This window comes from Neomonachus schauinslandi, chromosome 6 (genome assembly GCF_002201575.2).
Source record: "Neomonachus schauinslandi chromosome 6, ASM220157v2, whole genome shotgun sequence".
Taxonomy (NCBI): Eukaryota; Metazoa; Chordata; class Mammalia; order Carnivora; family Phocidae; genus Neomonachus; species Neomonachus schauinslandi.
In genome coordinates this window covers 142012564-142033286 of record NC_058408.1, presented here as the reverse complement: position 1 = coordinate 142033286, position 20723 = coordinate 142012564, and the positions used below count along the sequence as shown (strand labels likewise).

The following is a 20723-nucleotide window of genomic DNA, read 5'->3' as shown; positions in this document are numbered from 1 at the left end:
CCATGTAAATAATTAACTTAAAATGGATCACAGGTCTAAAATCTAAAACTGTACAGGTCTCTAGAATAAAACAGAGGAAAAATATCTTTGTGACCTTGGGTAAGGCAAATATTTCTTAGACATAACACAAAAAGCACAAGCCATGAAAGAAAATATCAACAAAGTGAACTGTATTAAAATTGAAAACTTTTGCTCTTTAAAAGACACTGTTAGGAAAATCAAAACACGAGTGACAGACATCACTATCATTAGGAAAATTAAAATTAATACCACAATGAGATACCACTATACACCTATTTGAGTGGCTAAATTCTTTTTACTGTCCCTGACAAGAATGTAGAACAAGTGGAACTTCTATACATTGCTGATGCGAAGGAATAATGGCACAATCACTTTGGAAAACAACTGGCAGTTTCTTATATAGTTAAACTTAATCTTACCATACAACCCAGCAATCCCACTCCTAGGTATTGACTTAGGAAAAAGGAAAACCTTTGTTCATACAAGAACCTATATGCGAGTGTTTTAGCATCTTTGTTTATAGCTTATAATTGCTAAAGATGGAAAACAAACATCCTTCATCTGGTGAATGAATAAAAAAACTACGTTATAGCTACACAAGGGAACACTACTCAGCAATACAAAGGAACAAAGTGCTGATGCATTCAAAATGAATGATCCTCAAATTCATAATGGCATGTGAAATAGGCCAGAGAAAAGACTACATACTATTTGATTTCACTTACATGACTTCATTCTGAAAAAGGCAAAACTATGAGGACAGAAAACACCTCAGTGGTTTCCAGGACCGAGGGTGAGAGGGTGGTTTCCTGCAAAGGGGCATAAGGGAACTTGGAGTGATGGCAATATTCTGTATATTGATTGTGGCAGTGGTTACATGATTATATGTAATCTCACAGATTGTACACTATAAGGGGTGAATATCATTGCATGTAAATTCTACCTCAATGAACCTGACTTAAAAAAAAAAAAAAAAGAACGGGAGGTCACCTGGGTGCCGCAGTCAATTAAGCATCCAACTCTTGGTTTTGGCTCGACTTTGATCTCAGAGTCATGAGATAGAGCCCTGAGTAGAGCTCCATGCTCAGCGGGGAATCTGCTTGAGATCTTCTCTCCCCCTCTCCACCCTGCCCCTCCCCACTGCGTGCACTCTCTCTCTCTTTCTCTAAAATAAATAAATCTTTAAAAAAATGGAGGTGAAATAAAGGTATTTTCAGATAAAAGAAAACTAAGAAAATCCAGTGCCAGCAAAACTACACTATAAGACATACTAAAGGAAATTCTTTAGAATAAAGGTAAAGGAAAGCAGATTAAACTCAGAACCACAGGATGAGATGAGGAACACTGGAAATAGTAAATATGTGGGAAAATATAAACGACTATTTTTTTGCTTTTTATTCTTTTATTTTTTAAAATTTTAAAAAAGTTTTTATTTGACAGAGAGAGAGCACAAGCGGGGGAGTGGCAGGCAGAGGGAGAGGGAGAAGCAGGCTCCCTGCTGAGCAGAGAGCCTGATCAGGGCTCGATCCCAGGACCCTGGGATCATGACCTGAGCCGAAGGCAGACGCCTAACCAACTGAGCCACCCAGGCACCCCTGCTCTTTAACTTTTAAAATATATATATCATTTAAAGCAAAACAAAACACTGTATTGTGGTATTTACAATATATGTGGATTTAATGCATGTGACATTAAAGATGTGTCAAGAACAATAAATGATACTGTCCAGTTTCAAGGTTTCTCCATTTTACATGAACTGTTAAAATATTAGTCTTAAATAATCTGTGAAATGTTAAGGATGGATACTGTAATTCTTATAGTGACTACTAAAATATAAGACAAAGAGGTAAACGTAAAAAGCCAATATATAAATGAAAGTGAAATTCTAGAAAGGACTGAGAACATGTCTATTATGCAAGACCATAGAGTGGAATGTGCTTTTTAACTGGAATAAGACAGGTAAACTCAGCCAAAGTTTAAAAATAGAATGCACTTCAAAACAATTTCCAAGATAGAACTTTATAAGGGTAAGATTTTATGAGGCAGATCATTTAGGATGTCTTCAATTTAGCAAATACATAGTTTCAAGTATTTATTTCCAAAGAATTATAGGAAACTCAGAATCATTATTTCATTGGAGACAGTAGCCTAAATGCTGATTAGATTCCCAGGCCTTAAAAGATAATGTCACATTGCAATAAAATCAAACAAAATAAATAATAATGCTGAATAAGAAATGACTCTTTCTTACTCTGATTAGTGGAAGCTTTGGAAGACAGTCTTTTTTTTTTTTTTTAAGATTTTATTTATTTATTTGAGAGAGAGATAGGCAGAGAGGCAGGTAGAGGGAGAGGAGGGAACCTGACGTGGGGCCTAGGATCATGACCTGAGCCGAAGGAAGACGCTCAAACCAACTGAGCCACCCAGACACCCCTGGAAGACATTCTAAAAAGTTCTTTTGGACACATTCAGGTGAGATTCTACTTCTTTATTTAGTTATTTCACTTTAAACTTACAGCTTTCTTTTTCTTTGCAAGCACATCATCATCTTGTGCTTGGCAGTTGGGATTAGTGTGGTGGGTAGTGGTGTTTAATAGGTCACAAAAAAGATGATGGAGAGCAAGACACCAAAGTTACTAGGCTACAACTGGAAAGAGGTTTCTAGGTGGTGTACCTGTATCTGTGAGGAAGAGATTAGTTGACATGGAATTTCCAGACTCTGGACTGTAAGGATCAAAGGAGAAGCAGAGATCACTTTTTACATTTTCTCTGCACCAGGAGGAAAATGTGTTGGGTTGCTCTGAAAGCAGACCACTAGGAGGCCACCTACATGACCAGTACTCTCCTGGAACAGCTTTGTTATTCTTTTTATTTTATTTTTTTAAGATTTTATTATTTATTTTTAAAGTTATCCTTAAGAGTAAATTGAGGATGTGGTGCTGACGGTGGAAAGGAAGCGAAGTGGCATACAAAAGCTTGTTTGCGGGGGGTATTTGAAAGACTGATTTAACTAAAATTGTTTTATGGGAGTTCATAGTTCATAGTAAAGGAGGTATCCCTGAAGGTTGGGTTGAATTTATAAAACTGCAGAATATGAATTTTGGAGAGCAGGGAGCAAAAATAAGGTCAAAGGCGTGCAAGCAAGAATGAAAGGAAATGAATGGATGAATGAATGAATGAGTGAATGATGAAAATATTAGACTTGATGCTCGATATGCCCCCATCCTCCATGACCATTGCCTTTGTCCAGATGCTGATCACTTATTCCATCATGGTCTTTCAGCTGCGTGCCTTTCATGTTGGCTCAACTACCTCCAAATTCATCTTTCCTTTTCACAAGACTGTGAATTTTAATTTCCCTGAAGAATCTGCATCATCATATCCTTGGTCAGAATTCTCTAATTCCCTCACTGTATTAAGACAGAACTTGTCTGTTTGCCTGACAGAAGACTCCCATAGTCTGACCCAACCTGGTTTTGTTTTACCTAAACCACAGCGTTCTTGCCTCTCTGCATTGGTTCATGTAATTCTCCTATGTTACTTTCGCCATTTCTCTTCATTCCATGTAGTGACATTTTCGCTTCTGTCATTCATTCATCCTCTCCACAAACATTTACTGAGCACTCACTACTTGACAAGGACTGTGCCTTCAAAGGAGCTCACAATCTATCCGGGTAGACTGACCTATGACAACTAATTGTATCTCAATGGAATAAAGCCCTAGTTGTGCTATGTATCAAGTATTATGAAGACATAGAGAAGAAAAGCATGAACTTCATGAGTCAAGGAAGGTTTAACTTAGGAGGTAATATTTGATCTTGGTTTTGAAGGATGAAAAGATGTTCCACAGGTATAAAAGAGAAAGGGTGGCACCTGGGTGATGCAGTCAGTTAAGTGTCCAACTCTTGGTTGGGCTCAGGTCATGATCTAAGGGTTGAGAGATCAAGCCCCATGTCAGGTTCTATGCTCAAAGCAGGGTCTGCCTAAGACTCTCTCTTTCTCTCCCCCTCCCCGCCAGGGTCTCTCTCTCTCTCTCTCAAATAAATAAATAAATTTTTAAAAGAGAAAGCTATCCCAGTCAGAGGAAATAGCATGTGCTGAATCCCACCTAGCTTACATTTCCATTCTATTGGGCTTCTATAGTTTCTACTTACATCATGCGCCTCACAATTTTAGTACTTATGGTGTAAAATGTATAATTTATAATCACATTAGATGTCTCAGACTACAAACTTCTTGACCAGCCAGTTCATATACTTCATTTGTATTCTCTTCATTTGTATTCTTCATTTGTAACCTTAGCTATGTGCTATCACTGGGTACATAGTAAGGACCACAAAGATGTTGACAGGTTAACCTGGTAATCTATCAACATTTATGGATTCCTTATTTTTTTGTGCAGGGGTTCCAACAAAACTTTATTAGGACACTAAAATTTGGATTTCATATAATTTTCATCAATAATGAACTATTGTTCTTTTGATTTTTAAAAGACTTAATTTTTTTAGAGCAGCTTTAGGTTCAGAGCAAAATTGAGGGAAGGTACAGAGATTCTTCCACATATACTTTGTCCCCACACATGCACAGCCTCCCCTATAATCCATATTGAGTGGTACATTAGTTACAATTGATAAACCTACATTGATACATCATCACCCAAAGTCCATACTTTACATTACAGTTCACTCTTGGTGTTGTATATTCCAAGAGTTTAGACAAATGTATAGTGAGATGTGTATCTATTATTATGGCATCATACAGCACATTTTCAGTGCCCTAAAAATCCTCTGTGTTCTGCCTGTTCAGTCCTCCTCCCTCCAACACACACACACACACACACACACACACAAACTCACTCCTTAGTTTTTATGTGTAAGGGAAGGAAACTAGTATTTATTGTAGTAAACTGTTGACTACATGCTAGGTTCTGTGTTAAAAGCTTTACACATGTTCCCTCATTTAGAGAGATTAATCAGGCAGTGGGCTGTTTTGGAAGATGAAGTTATTGGGGAAAAGGAGACAAACATAGACCTCAATGTAGCAAACCAGAAATGATGGAAGAGGATCCCTCTAATGGGATTCGATCACTTGCTATGTACTAAGGGGATGGAAAGAGAAGACGTATTTTGCACCTGAAGCCTCTCTTTCATAAGCTCCCACCAAGTACATATCCCACTCGGTAGCAATGATGTCTATCTATACTTTGCTGACTGTGCTAAGCTGGGATTCATTAGAAACTTCACCTTAAAAGGAGCAGTGTGTGACAATGAGAAGAGCATGAGCTTCAGAGTCCAGTGAAACTCCCCACCCCGGTTTTCCATGTTACTAGCTGTGTCACATTAGGCAAGTTTCTTAAACCCTTGAAGCCTTAATTTCCTTGTCTGTAAAACAGATACAATAGTAACTACCTCATAAAATTATGTTATCAGTTGCAAAATACCTAGCATACAGAAATGCTCTAAAAACCTTCCTCTCTGGCCCTCCCCCTCTTCCTACGTACAACCGATTAAAACTGAAGAAGTTGAAAGTACCAGATATGACCAATAAGTAAAAAGTGCTTTTCTTTGGCAACATCCTTTATTACAGAAATTTTGTTTCCTCAAATGTCAACTCGTGCTGATGTCATAGTGTTAGCTGTTCAACATACTCTTGGAAGGCTAGCACTGTTTATAGATGATTCAGTTTGCAAATTTAGAAAGCAAATCCAGGTGGAGAAATTGTCACACGTTTTCTAAAATTCAGAACTCCTTTGTTTCTATTCTTTTGCATTAAGTCACTAGACTACTTTTTCTTTAAGGCAGAGCATGAAGCATTTTGTACAGACCGAAATTAACTATTCTCTTTCTCAGTTTCAGCCAGAAGGACATTTATTGTATGTTCTACAAAGTCATATTCAGCTTTCCAAACTGAGAAATATTTAAGGGATTTCATTATATTTGGGGAAATTTTCATCGTCAGAGATTTAACAGCTACCAAGAAAGACCTCCACAATTAATCTTTTATAACATGAGTGTGACTTGTAATCTCCACACTAAGAAAAAAAATTACTAAGTATAGGGGAAAACTCTTCATAAACTATAATATTTCTTGGCAAAGAAAAACTGCTTTATGATTTTTAAGATATGTTTGAGGATTTAAATGAAACGTACATGTTTGAAATTAGGGCCAGATGCAACACAATTCAAGTCCAATTCACTAGCTGCATCACATTTACTGTGATTTAGTAAAAGGTATTCAATAATTCAATAATTCTATGTTTCATAGAAATCTCACAAATACAAGTATTTCATTCATAAAGGGCATGGTTTGGCAGGTTTCCAGGGCAGGAATTTGCTGGAGGAGAGGTAAATTTATTGATTAAAATAAATCAAATGACTGACATTTCCCCCAGAAAACTGGCAAAACAATGATATTCGGAGACTGGAAGTCTTACAACCAGAACCAGAAGAAAATTTTGAGCTATTTACATTTATTTACATTTATTATAGGAATCCTATAATATGATAGAGCAAACAATCAGACATTTGAGAATTCTCAAATTTTAAAATACATATTTTTGGAGAAGGACATTCCAAAACCTTTAATATGAAGTCTGGTCTTTGTAGCTCTTTGGATTAGTTATAATTATATTCCTCCTCTGTCCTTTGTACCTTTATATGCACTGAATAATGAGTACTCTGATGGAATATGTGCAGAAACAGTTCTTAAACAGGTCAACATCACTCAGCTCCTACCCTGTGTCTCAGTGCTTCCCCCTCTGTGCTCTCTTTTCCACTCTGGTCACACTTCCACCAACAGCATTTGTTATGAACTTAATGTTTATGTACCCCCAAATTGCTGTGTTGAAACTCTAACCCACAGTGTGGCTACATTCGGACATGGAGCCTCTAAGGAATTAATTAAGGTTATATGGGGTCATAAGGGTGGGGCCCTGATCCTCTAGGATTAGTGTCCTTATGAGAAGAGGCACCACATAGCTTTCTCCTGTGCACACACGTCCTTTCTCTACAAACACAACAGGAAGAGATCCTGTGAGCACACAGCAAGATGACTCCGGCCTACAAGCCAAGAGAAGAGGCTCCCGAATGAAACCTACCTGCCAGCACCTTGATCTTAGACTTTCCAATCTTTAGAACTGTGTGAAATTAATTTCTGTTGTTTAAGCCACCCCGCCCGTGGTATTTTGTTATGGTAGCGTGAGCAGACTAAGACAGTAATTAAGAGGCCCAAATGCAACAGCATAGTAGCACTTTTTTTTTTTTTTAAGATTTTATTTATTTATTTTAGAGACAGAGCACAAGAGGGGGGAGTGGGAGAGGGAGAAGCAGACTCCCTGCTGAGCAGGGAGCCCGATGAGGGACTCGATCCTGGGACTCCAGGATCATGACCTGAGCCGAAGGCAGCCGCTTAACCAACTGAGCCACCCAGGCGCCCGCATAGTAGCACTTTTATACACATCCTTTCTTTAACTGCCTGACTTGTTAAAGATTTGGATTGGGGGAAAACGTTATTGAGACCTGGACACAATTGGCCAGGAGAGTTTCACACAGATCCTGAAATCACTCAGACCTGCTTCTATTCTAGAATCAGAGAAGGTCAGCAGGAGAAGGGCTTGAGCGACCCAAGCTTGTCAATTCAGGTTTTATTATGATTCTGGGGTTACAGGAAACTATGCCATACACCTGGCATATCCTTCTGGAAGACACTGGGAGTGAGGTAACAGATAGTTACCTAGAAAGCTTAAACATCTGTTTGCACGAAATCATGATATATTGGAGTGCAATGCAAAATTCTTATATATTTTTAGAGTGCTTCAAAGAAAGGCGTTATAGATAATGTTAACAACAGTAACAAATAGCTAAGACTTAAAATTACTGTGGGCTAGATAATGTGTTAAGGACTTTATGTGTATTTTCTTTCATCATCCTCATGAAAACAGGAGTCGTCTTATCATCATTACAGAGCACTATTTCGGAAAGTGGAAGCATTTCTAAAATAGCCCGCACTCTCATCACTATCACATTATTCTGCTTTCTATTCTTCATAGCACCTTCTTTTTTCTTTTTTTCCTTACTTATTTTCTATGCTCCCCCAACCCCCTCCTCGGGGCCTGAACCAGTGGCTGTCACGGAAAAGGGGCTCAATAAGCTTTTAGTCAAGGCCACACATCTGGTCAGTGTAGCAGATGGTAAGCACCAGGAGAGCAGGGTTTGGGACTGTTTTCCGCTAAGCAGAGGCTGGCAGGGTGCCTGCTCAATACAGAAGGAAAAAAAGAAAGGAAGGAGGAAGGGAGGAAAGAGGGAGCGAGGGGGAAAAGGCTGAATGAATGGAAATGTTCCCTTAAGAGCCTAGAGAGCATCTACCGCAAACCTCCCTCCGAGGAGGAATGAACTCAGTTCAAGGTCTAAGCCAGCAGTTTCCTCATTCCCAAAACCAGCGAGCAGCAGGGAATGGGGAAAAGAACAAAGCCTTTAAAAACGTCCAGAAGAAAGGGAGAAACGGTGAGAGAAAAGAAGCAGAAAGAAACGAATCCGGCGCTGTAAACAGATCTGAAAACGAGCTAAGCCCGGCCGGTTGCCATGACGACCCGAGGCCAGAACGGCTCCAGTCCATTGGCTGAGATGCCGGAGCCAATGGGAAGGCGCGGTGTTGGCGGGGTCTTAAGATGGCTGCCGGGCGGCCGGCTCCTGACGTGTGAGTACCGCGGATTGCGGGGCTGCTTTCCGGCCGCCCCGAGCTCCGATTTGACGGGTCCGGGAGGGCGGGGTGCGGGGAGCCAGCGAGCAGGTGTGGGGCGGCCTCACAACCTCACGGCCGCGCCAGCAAAGCCCCCGGCCGGGCCCACGGGAGTGTTCGTGGGGCTGGCCTCCGCTTTGCTTGGAAGGGACGTAGCGCCTTCCCGAGCCTATTGGTGGGAGAGGGGTTCTCCGTCTCACCCCGGCCAAAGTGAGAAGGTGAAGAGGCTTTCTATCGGGGGAAAGAGGCTCCTGTTTACAACTGCTGTAGCCCGGGGAAGAGCTGCAGTTAATGGGAGTGTCAGCGGGCTAGACGTCCTGCACCCGAATCTGCGGCGCTTAGTTCTGTGCCCGGGACGGGATTCTTCCCGTTTGGGGATCGGAGTGTGGCACTGCCGCCGGCGAGCCTGCCGAGTTCCGGGTCCTGCAGCCCAGCAGGAAGAGGTGTACCTTTCTAGAGCCACCCTTTTGCAGTCTTGAACCTTGTAAGTATTCTCACAGCGGCATCCGACTTAAAATGAGCCTCGAAATGTTATTGGTTAACTGTAAATCTTTCCATGCAGGGTCTTGGGACGTGTTCTCCAGGCCTTGACGAAACAAATACCGTCTTTTTATTGGAACATATGCATACATACAACATCCTGCCAAATAAATGGTTTGGGTAATCAGACAGGGAACTTAAATTCGAAGTCAGGCCTCTGATTCAGTTGTACTTTATCTTTTTGAGAAAAGACAACATATTTCATGAATGGGACCTTTACATTAACGTTCATGAGACATGCTTAAAAGCATTTTAGTAAAGTAGTTCCGAGTCATGGAAACGGATTATTGTGTAAATTATTTAACATGATGGTGGGTGGTGGTTTATGATTATTACACAAGTTAAGATTAAATTCAGATCGGACAAAATTCAGGTTTCTGTGATTATTCTAATTGAATACAAAATATGGGAAATAAGACAGCTTTGTATGGTGAAAATAGAATTGAAATTCTGGAATATTAGAGACGGGAGACATTTACCCATTAAACTGCTCAGATTGGGTTTTGGTTATAAGCAGTCGCCTGATCTTCCAGAAAATGTGACCTTATTACCCAAACCTCTGAATGTGATTTTTATGTACACATTTTAGTATAGCATCTTACATAAGTTTCTGCTTTGAAAGAGTAAGACAGATTTTTTTCTTAAGCAAATTTTAACAAAATTACAGGCTAGAGTCATTCTTTAGACCCACTCTCAAATCTTTGTCTCCACGAATATATTACTACTTAAATTGCATCCTCTAAAAGTTTCTAAGTTGAAGCCCTAGAGTTCTGCTTTTGTAAAATAAGCATATCACAATGCCTTAGGCAAGTCAGTTACCTCACCTGTAAAAGGGGTTTAGATAGTAATTTCTAGTGGAAGGGTTGTTGTAGGGATTAATGGTAAAAGAATTTCTGTCACATTGTTTGTATGTGACATTGTTTGTATGCCATACACATCATTGAGTTGCTTTGTTTTTCTTTCTGGTTCTGTTTCTTCTCTGTAACTGGGGTCTCCTTTGCTTTCTCTAGAGCACCTTTCAGGTGTTTTGTCTGACATGCAGTCTTACTGAAAACTGGAAATCTTGGCCGTGGTGGCGGGGTTGAGGAGAGAAGCCTTATCCACTGGGGTATCAGGGTTTAATCAGTATTGCATTTGACTGGTATATCACATCTCTTGAGAATGGCTGAATAATTTTCACATTTAAAGGGTAATTTGGAATGATTTGCTTTAGAATAAAGGCATGGGGTGAGAGACATTTCAAAGAATTAGAGAATCATCTTTAAGAGCAGCCAAAACAGGAGTAAGCACCAGGCCTAACCTAGTACCAGTTGGTACCATAGTACAATTGGAAATGTATGAGTGACATGTATATACTATGAATTCAAAGACAGTGTTTTCAGACATGAGCCCAAAGCAAGTCACAGAGCAGCCACTCCATATTGGCTGGTTTACAGTTGAGCTGCTGCTCACGTGGGCAGCTCCATTTGCAGTCTTCTCGGTGAGTTATCTGTTTATCAGTGGCCATGGAGTTGCCCTTGTATATATTATGTATTTTTGCAGTCACAGGAGAATGGCACACCACTTTAAAGATGTTCAGGAACTGAGTTCAGAAACGTGTTATTTGAGTTTTGCCTTATTTTATGGATTTGGATGTAGAATCTAATTTCTAAAATTTATTTTAGTTCTTCTTTTTTCTGTGGGCACGCACAAGAAATTATCGTACCAGCCAATGTCATACTGAAGACAGGTCCAAAATGTGATCAAAAAATGCTTGAGAGCTGATGGGGAAAGGCAACTTCAGGGCACCCGAAAGTGCTCCCCAGAGTGAAGCACGTTTGGGTGCCCAAAGCAGAGACACACCCTGTAGGGATGCTGAAGCAGTGTGCTCCCGTGGGAGAACTGTGCTTGTCAGAGAGGCACATGCCTTTCATTAGCAGCCACAACTGAAGTCTGGGCCGAGTGGTACTTACTTGGCTGTTGATGGACAGATGCTTGCCATGAGTGTAGAGTGTCGGCTCCATGAGGTTAGATATTTTTGCCTGTCCTCATGTCTTAAAGAGTGCCTGGCACACAGTGGCCTTGCACAAGATGCTATGGACAGGGAAAAGAAACAGTGGTTTCAAACATAGAACCCCAGTTTTGCTAAGAATGCTGAATCTGAAATTTGTTCCTGTCCTTAAGTTCTGAAATAGATAACGAGCCTAAAGGTATATAATGTGTCAGTGGCAAAGTCATGTTGGAGCTTATTATCATTCCCCCTCCATCTACTCCTCAGAACAGTTAAAATATTTTTACTGATGGCTTAACATCTGTTTTTCAGTATTGGCATATTTCACATGATGTCTTTTGTGCTAACAAAGTATCTAAAGGTTACCCATTCCAACTGTTAAAATCCTCAGACCAGGTTTAGGGGTGGATCCAGGTTTTATGGGGCTTGGAGCTTATATAATTTTGGGTCTCCTCTTTAAGAAAAGGAATGCAGATTCTAAATAGAGAATTAGGTATAATGCTTTGGAAAGACTTGTGCAAGAGGAGCCTTGACACTTAGGCTCCATTATCTTCCTGCCTTTGGTTTTATTCCTCCATTCAGAAAACCAGACACCAGAAACTTAATGTTAGACTGTGGAAATCAGGGAGGTAAATGAGTTGCATCAATTGCTAAGTGAATGCACCTCAACCTTAGAAACTTCAAAACTACCCTGTGAATGCTGCTACCCATAATAGAAATTATAAAAACATAATATGTGGCTGTAGAAATACTAATAGCAAAAAGAGCTCAGCATCGATCAAGCCCCTAGAACCTCCTAAACATTGTGGTGAGTGTTTTCATAGCTTATCTCATTTAATTCTCATAATAACCCTGTACACAATATGACTATCCTTGTATTACAGCAGAAAAAGCTGAGGGTCAGAGGTGGTAAAAATGATTTCCTCCCACTGCTAGTATATGGTGGGGTCAGGATTACAACTGGAGCAGTGAGATGTCAGAGCCCTTCTTCTTAACAAGCCAAAAGAGTATTTTGGTGAGGTTGTTTCGGAGGGCTAACAACTGTGGAAGCTGGACCCAAACTGCCAAAAATCAGATCTGATTCTTTGGACCTGGGAGGAGGTTCCTAAAGGTTATCTGGAATCCGTTATTCAGATTAATGCAAAATCCCGTGGCATCTTTGTCTCAGAGACAATGGTGGTGGTTTTCTCATTAGGTTAATCACAATAGGGGCCAGAAAACTCCACAAAAACAGTTTCCATCCTTGCATTTTATTCCTTCAGGGTTGATGGTAAATCATGAGCAGTATAATCAACTTCTCTTTTTTAGGCATCTTTTTGTTTTAAAGATTTTATTTATTTATTTGACAGAGAGAGACAGAGAGAGAGGGAACACAAGCAGGGAGAGTGGGAGAGGGAGAAGCAGGCTTCCCGCTGAGCAGGGAGCCCGACGCGGGGCTCGATCCCAGGACCCCTGGGATCATGACTTGAGCCAAAGGCAGCTGCTTAACCGACTGAGCCACCCAGGCGCCCCTTTTTAGGCATCTTTTGAATGAAGTGGTTTTGACTCAATATGTATGCCATGTGATTAATAGTGAAAATGTACTCAATTATCATAATTTTAGCAAATGATTATAACTCCAGTTTTTAAAAATAATTTTTGATAAACTTAACAGTAGTTAATATTCTTTCTACCAAGGGGCCATATAGCTAATGATAGATATTATTCTGAACTTTAACCTTAGTTTCCTAAACACAATATTGGTATTCAAAAAAGCTGTATGTTTTTGTTCAATTGTTAGGATTAACATTTAATACTCCATTTCTTATTATTTTAGCAAACAGTGTAAAATTTAAAACTAGGACATTCTTTTTACTGCCACGCTTTCCTCAAACTACTTGCACAGCCTAAAAATTTTCCTTTGAATAATTGTTTTCCTACTCCTTGGACAATAAGTCCCTTGAAAGTTCAATTCAATACCAGTGAAATATCTGACTCTCTTTTTTAATTGTGATAGCTTGAAATACAATATTATAAATCTTAAATTGTGTGAAATATATATTGTTAGGCTCTTAACATTCTTGAGCAATGAATGCTTTTACTGAATTTATTATTTTTTTTAGACAAAATTATCTGTATATTAGAGAATCTAGGTCCTATCTTTCTTTAAGTCATTCACCTGTAGGTATGTCTTATAACAGACTTGCTTAAACTACTTTGTACTTTTTGAAAAATTTTATACAAAGATTTTAATTCTTTTAATATGGAAGGTACATCCCATTTTAGATTAAAAGAAAAAAGTCTAGATGGACTGTTCCCAAACCATTGGGATAATTACTAGACTCTTGGGGTTTTAAATTTCTTTCCATGTCCACTTTATATGTCTGAATTCATCTTTTTTTCCCTTTAGAAGAAAAGATGTGGAGTGGGCTGCTACCTCCTGGCCTAAATGAAAGCGATATTGAGTTGAATTCTGAAGATGAAGCCCCATTAGAGAACTCTGGATTTAACTTACAGGAAGATAAAGAAGATGGGGCCATTACAGAAACAGAGGTCTCAGATTTCCCAACTGATGGACCAAAGCCTGGAGTAGAGGCAAATGTAAATGCATATGAAGAATGCCCCTCTGGAATTCCCTTAACTATGTGGCATGTAGGTTTTCTCTGATGTGTTCTTATTAAAGCCTGTGTGCGTGTGTGTTTGTGCATGCTCCTGTGTCTGCCATGGTCAGAATGCCTGTTCTTGGGAAGTAATAGGGAAGATTGACTCAGTACTCTGGGTCTGTGGTCAACCCATTGGGCACTCAGATGCTTGCTTTCATCTTTGTGTTGTTTTTTATAAAGAGAGGAAGAAAAACATTTGATAGGATTAGCTACTTTGCTTAACATAATACATTAATTTGATCTCTTTGTCGTCTGTATGAGTCACTGAATTTTACTCTCAGATAATCAGATTGACTTATGTCGAAATAAATGAAGGTAAAAACTCAGGTTGTGAAAGAGTCTTAGAAAATAAAGTATCTCAAGAAGAACTGAACTACTTTTGTTAAATTTGTATTTTTATAAATGCTAGAATATATTTTTATTACTTAACATGTTATTTTTTGAATGTATGCTTTGCTTCAAAATATATTTACTACTTTTTCTCTCTCTCTTTTTTTTTTTTACTTTTATATAGAAATTTCAAGAATTGCATAAAAAACATTCTGAACAGAAAACCTCAACTTCAGGATTCAGAGGGAAAAAAAGAAAACGCTCCAGGAAAGGTGTTTTGTTTTAATTCAAGTTGTCAATAGTGCTGATGTTAAATTGTGACTAATTGAGCTCGACAGTTTTTAATAAGCATTAATTTTGAAATAACAAATGAATACTCAGGTATTGACACTTTGTGAATTCTTTTCAGGTAAATTGAAGAATGAAGAAGATTCTCATAGGTAGGTGGAATTTAAAATATTTGTTCCAGACAATATTGTAAAACTTGTACCAATAGTTGAACTACTTATCTCTGAAACATAAGAACTAATTTTTGTGATTTGTAATTGTAATAACCAATTAAAAACACTAAAAATAACTTATCGTCTGTCTTGCAGTGAACAGACCTCAAGTGAAACCCAGTGGAAGGAGCTTACTCAGTATTTTGGAATCAATGATAGGTTTGACCCCCCTGTTAAAAAGAAAAAAATTGACAAGGTAAGATCTTTTTTTATCGCATCTTATATTAGCCAGTAGAAAATGTTTGTAATTAGCCTTACCTAAGGTATTCTCCTCATTAATTAATTCAGTGAAAAAGTTAAAATGTCTACTGTATGTGAAACAAGATGCTAGGTAAACAAGTAAATACATAGTTACAAATCATTAAAAAAATGGCATTAAGGAAATGAACAGGATGTTGTGAAGAAATTAAAATGGAGGCCTCACTTTAGTTTAGGTGGTCAGGGAGGGCCTTTCTTGGAAGATGCCACTTCAATGAGACCTGAAGGATGGGAAGGAACCATCTATATACAGAATGCTCGTGTAGAGGTACTAACCTGGGTAAAGGTCCTGGGGAAAATGAGTTATCATGGGACATTTGAGTAACTGTAAGAATGTCAGCCTGGCTGGAATGGAGTCAACAAGGAGGAGAGTGGGCCAGGATAGGATCAGAGAGGCAGGCAGCCAGGGACCAAACTATGAAGGACCTGAAGTGGCAGAATAAGGAATTGGGTTTTAGTTATAGTGTAGTTGAGAGTCATTCAAGGGTTTTAAGTTAAGGGAATGATATGATTGAAGTTAGGTTTATAAAGATTGCTCTTGTGTGGAGAATGGGCGAAAAAACAGCAGCAAAAGTAGACAAGAAGAGAACAGTTAAGAGACTCTTCTAGGCTCAAGAGGTGGTGACTTGAACAAGAATGATGCTGCTGAAGATGGAGAAAAGTGGATGGATCTGGGGTCTATTGTAGGAGGAGAATGGACAGTATTTGCCTCTGATGCTTTGTGAAGTGATGGAGAGGATTTGGGGAATGAGGAGGGGAAGAGAACCATTCTGGGTTTTACCTTCAGCAGTGGTGTGAATAGTGATGCTAGGTACGAAGATGGGAAGGCTGGGGGGGTGGTGGGGGAGAAGATTTAGAGTGGGTCTGTCCAGAGTTCATTTGGGGCATGCGTGATATCAGTGGGCAGGAGTAGAGAGATAGTTGGTAAAATGAGGCAGGAACCCAGAGGAGAATCTGAGCTGGAGATGTCATCAGTCTATAGATGATGTGAATATTTAGTAGAGTCTTGAATGAATGAGTAACTTACATATTAACATCAGGGAGTGTAGACTCCAGGAGCATGAAAATTGAGCACTGAGTGGTAGGGCTAGAGGCTCAGGAGCCTGCCTGGTTGAAGCCCAAGTATATTGTATCCTGCCTGTGTAGACAGATTCCTCCTTCAGGGATCATTTCTGTAGACTGCTGTGTGTACATAGAGACCATTCTGATTAATCAATATTTCTTGTGAAACAAACCTCAGATATTAAACCCATCATCGGGTGTTATTGTGTCTTCGAGGGCATGTGCATTAAGGAACTGACAGAGTAGAATTTTGCATGTGAACCTTTTGATTCCAGTTTTGCTAAGAATTGTTGTCATTTAGTTCCTAGAGCACTGGGGAATTGGAACCAGCACCACTTTCTTTTCTTTTCTTTTTTTTTTTTAAAACATTTATTTGAGAGAGAGCACGTATGTGCCTGGGGGGAGGGGCAGAGGGAGAGAGAGAATCTCAAGCAGACTCCCCACTGAGTGAGGAGCCTGATATGGGGCTCGATCCCAGGACCCTGAAATCATGACCTGAGCCAAAATCAAGAGTTGGACCCTTAACCGACTGAACCACCCAGGTGCCCCAACTAGGATCACTTTCTCCATGCTAATTGCTGCTACTAAGCAATCTCTGTTTTACAAATGTTCAACAGGTGCAGAAATGCTTACATTCTTAACAAAAAAAGATCACTGGTAGAGTTGAAACTAAAACCCAGGCTTTATGACACCACGCTCTGTTCTCTAGCTTCATTGCATAAGGGCCGGTCAGCACTTTAAAATGCAGTTGCTATGCTCTTGACCCCTGTGATTCTGGTGGGCTGGCAGGAGGGATCTTGTGAGAAGGGTGCTCTGGACTGCAAAAACCTGTTCTAACGCATGAAGGGGAGTGGGCTGGTCTCTGGCCAACCTGCTGTAGAGTCCCCACTGCTGATTACATTGTTGTTTTGAGGGAAGGAATGGCTAAATATCAGTTCTTATAGGAAATTTTTTTTTAAGTTTTACTATGAATTAGGTGGTCTTTGATCTTCCATTATTTATAGTATTTGTTATGTTTTCTCAGAACTGTTGACTTCAGAATGTCTAAACTGTTTCTTGGTGAAGTTGTTAACCATTCCAAAAAGTAAAAAAATTTGAACGATTTTTTACAATCTCTGAATTAGAATTTTATTTTTACCCTACATATATGAAATTGTACCTTCTTGATACTGGCCAGATATGGCTAATTCTTATTCATTGTCTAAAATTTGAGATTTTTTTTTTTTTTTTTTTTTTTTTAAAGATTTTATTTATTTGAGAGAGAGAGAATGAGAGACAGAGAGCATGAGAGGGAGGAGGGTCAGAGGGAGAAGCAGACTCCCTGCCGAGCAGGGAGCCCGATGCGGGACTCGATCCTGGGACTCCAGGATCATGACCTGAGCCGAAGGCAGTCGCTTAACCAACTGAGCCACCCAGGCGCCCTAAAATTTGAGATTTGTATGGAGTAAGCTTAATAAAGATTAGAATGACATGTGAAATCTTTTAAACAACTCAGTTTTATGAACTAGTGTTCTGTTTCACATAATACATTAGATGGACTCTAGGAAAAGAAATTTAAGTCAAACATTTTAAAAACAAGATTTCTGTTTAAGGGAAGTCCTCTCTAAATCCTTTTGTGATCACGCAATCTATTTTATGAGTTTGGATTTTCTTAACAGTAGACATTGCTCTGTACGAATGACAGCTGACTAAGAAAGTTATGGCATTTTTCTAAACAAGGAAACTGGTGCTGGCCAGGCTTGCCTCTGCCCAGGATTTTGCCAGCACTTACTATTCTATAAATAAATGCAAGCATAAAAGGAAAAGAAGTGTTTAGTGAGGCCAGATTGTGTCATATTCTCTTGGTAGTTCAGCATGAGTGCACGCCCACAGATTTGCGCTTCTCCTTTGGTTTGGGATCACTGTCTCCCTGTTTTACATGCGCCCCTCTTGCTGTCATGCTAAAATCTACTGTGAATCCAACAGAGTAAATAGACATTAAAGAATGTCTGCATTGGAGGCACCAAGATAAAAGCTAAGAATAAATGTAAGTCCAGCCGATAGTAGCTACTGCTCAAGAAATCCAGAGAGGATCATGAAAATCTGTGATGCGGTTTGGACAAAATTCACATGGATTTCTAGTCCATTATTTTATTTCTCTGGAGCAGAGGCTCATCTGTTACCGTAGCTGAGAGAGCCCTTTTATTCTGTATTCTCTCAGTCCTCAAGAATGGTAAAACAAAACTTCTTAATCTGTGTCTATTGTGTAGTACCCCCCACCCCCATGTTTTCTTTCCTTTTTTCTTTGCTTGCTTCCTTCCTTCCTTCTTTTTTTGGAACACTGCCAAGCTAAAACTTGCTCAACCAAGGATGTGTATTTACAACACTGCTGTCACCTGCTTTCCTGACAATGCAGAGAGGATTTTTTTTTTTTTAAATAAAATTTTCTTAATATCCAAAGCTGTTTTAAAGTGTTCTTTGTGTTAATTACAGCTATAATAGTGTTTCTGTAGTTCTGGGATTTATTAATAATTCTGTAATCACAACATAATTATTTTGAATCTTTGTAGGAATTTCTTTAGAACAAATTTTACTCATTAATTTCATTACAAATATCTCAAGTATTCTTTAGTTGAATCAGCTTGATTAGTCAGCAGTCATTATTGAAGTAGTTTTATATATACTTAATGTATACTTTTTGGCCTGAAAAACTAGAGTTAAGTTTTAAGAGTTTTAAGAGTAATTGCACAATGTCTTTGATAATTTTTTTAGTTGTTTATGAGAAGAAACTTTAATTGTATAGTGTAGCTTTTTTCAAATTTATTTTTTTTAGTAAAATGCTTTTTCCAACCAAAATCTTACTTGGAACTCCAATACACAGATGAGATAAAAGACTGCCTGGGTAGGGGGTAGGGGATGGTGGGGGAGGGATGTAGGGTAGTGGTCTGGAGGGGGCAGAAGTGGTGGTGGTGGAGGGGAGGGTTGGAGTGGTACCATGACTTCCCCTGGTATCAGTTACATAATTACAAAGCATTATCTTTTGATCCCCAGGTGGTGATTCAAATAATTTAAGTAGGGGCGCCTGGGTGGCTCAGTCATTAAGCGTCTGCCTTCGGCTCAGGTCATGATCCCAGGCTCCTGGGATCGAGCCCCACTCGAGCTCTCTGCTCAGCGGGAAGCCTGCTTCTCCCTCTCCCACTCCCCCTGCTTGTGTTCCCTCTCTTGCTGTCTCTCTCTCTGTCAAATAAATAAATAAAATCTTTTAAAAAAACAACAAAAAAACCCCAAATAATTTAAGTAGGTATGATTTATACATAAAGGCAACACCACTAATTCTTAGTTCTTTATTTTACCCCCTTCTTTATGGAGAGATTGCCTAATTCTTTTTCCCTTAAATATTAGGTTTAATTAGTCACAGCAGACTTCAATGGATAGTTCATTTGTATTAAGCTTTAAAAATAGAATATATTATCCAAATATTTAGTAGCAAAATTTCTATAGAAATATATTGTTCAGTTTGACTGAAGGAGCTTTAATCACATGTTGAAAGAGATTTTGCATATGCACATGTGGATGATTGGTCCTTCATGTTAAACCTCATACCCATACATTTCTTTGATATTTGTCTCCTTGACCCGTCTGCAGCGAAACTGTTAATTAGAGATTATTTATGGCCTCGTGGGAACCCGTTAGATACTGGCCTTGGATGTTTTTCCACCTATGGCCAAAGTGCCATCTCTAATTTGTTTGACTGTATTGAGGTGTATATATCTTAAGCTAAATTCTGATTCCTGACAAAAAGCACACCGAGGCCCTGCAGAGTATCATCAGTCCCACTTCTGTGCTATGAGAGACATCAGAGATAATTCCAGTAAAGGTACTCTTGGGTTCAACTTAAGATTTTTTAGAAGACTTAAGGAATCAGACCTTACTTCATGAGACTACTTACTGACTCAAAGTTGAATTCTTGCATCTTATTTATGCTTGGGGCTGAGGCCTTGATGAGTTATGATGAGGTCTGTAGCCATATGGAGCTAGGCCTTCTTTTGGTTTTAATGGTATCCTGATATTTAGATAAAATAATATGAACAGCTTATTTATCAAATGATGCTATATTCTAAAGTTTTGCTCAGTATTTTACATATATTTTCTTTGACCCCTACCATAAACTTGCAGAGGATGTGGTATTACTCTCTTTTTGCAGGTGAGGTAACTATAACCTGTAGAGGTTTAGGAATCACCAAGTTTCTTGGCCAGTAAGTAGAGGAGCTAGAATTTGAACCCCTGGGTCTGACCTCACCAGCCATGTTCTTTGTAAACCATTATTAACTTATGGTCTTAAGATGATGGAAATGTTTTACCTTAAGATTTTTTTTTTCTTTTTTACTAATGTTAGCATTTTGAGTGTATTTGCAATGTTAATATCTTCTTATAGAAGCAGAAAGTTTGGGTGTGCATATGGAACCAGAAATTTTTCAGAGCCAAAAGGAACTGTTATATTTTACTTAAATGTCCAAAAAAAAAAAAAAGAAAGAAAGAAAGAAAGAAAAAGGGGAAAAGGGAGAGAAAAAAGAAACAATTCTATCTGATGAAATTTTGTTGAATTAAAAAAAAAAAACTTTTAGAAGAGCTGAAAACAAAGTTGAATATGTAAGTGGAATTTTA

At 39.0% G+C, this 20723-nt stretch overlaps 1 protein-coding gene across 2 annotated transcripts in view; it reads left to right on the top strand.

Moving 5' to 3' along the window:
- The first annotated feature begins 8674 nt into the window (after positions 1-8674).
- The window catches only part of FAM204A (family with sequence similarity 204 member A), a 32831-nt gene continuing 20782 nt past the window's right edge, over positions 8675-20723 (top strand). Inside the window, exons 1-5 of one of the 2 annotated variants that reach the window (XM_021699828.1) lie at positions 8675-8715; positions 13677-13918; positions 14444-14531; positions 14669-14699; positions 14856-14955. In XM_021699828.1, coding sequence (XP_021555503.1) covers positions 13685-13918; positions 14444-14531; positions 14669-14699; positions 14856-14955 — 453 coding nt within the window. In that variant the 5' untranslated portion in view covers positions 8675-8715; positions 13677-13684. The other variant, XM_021699827.1, reaches the window with a different exon arrangement.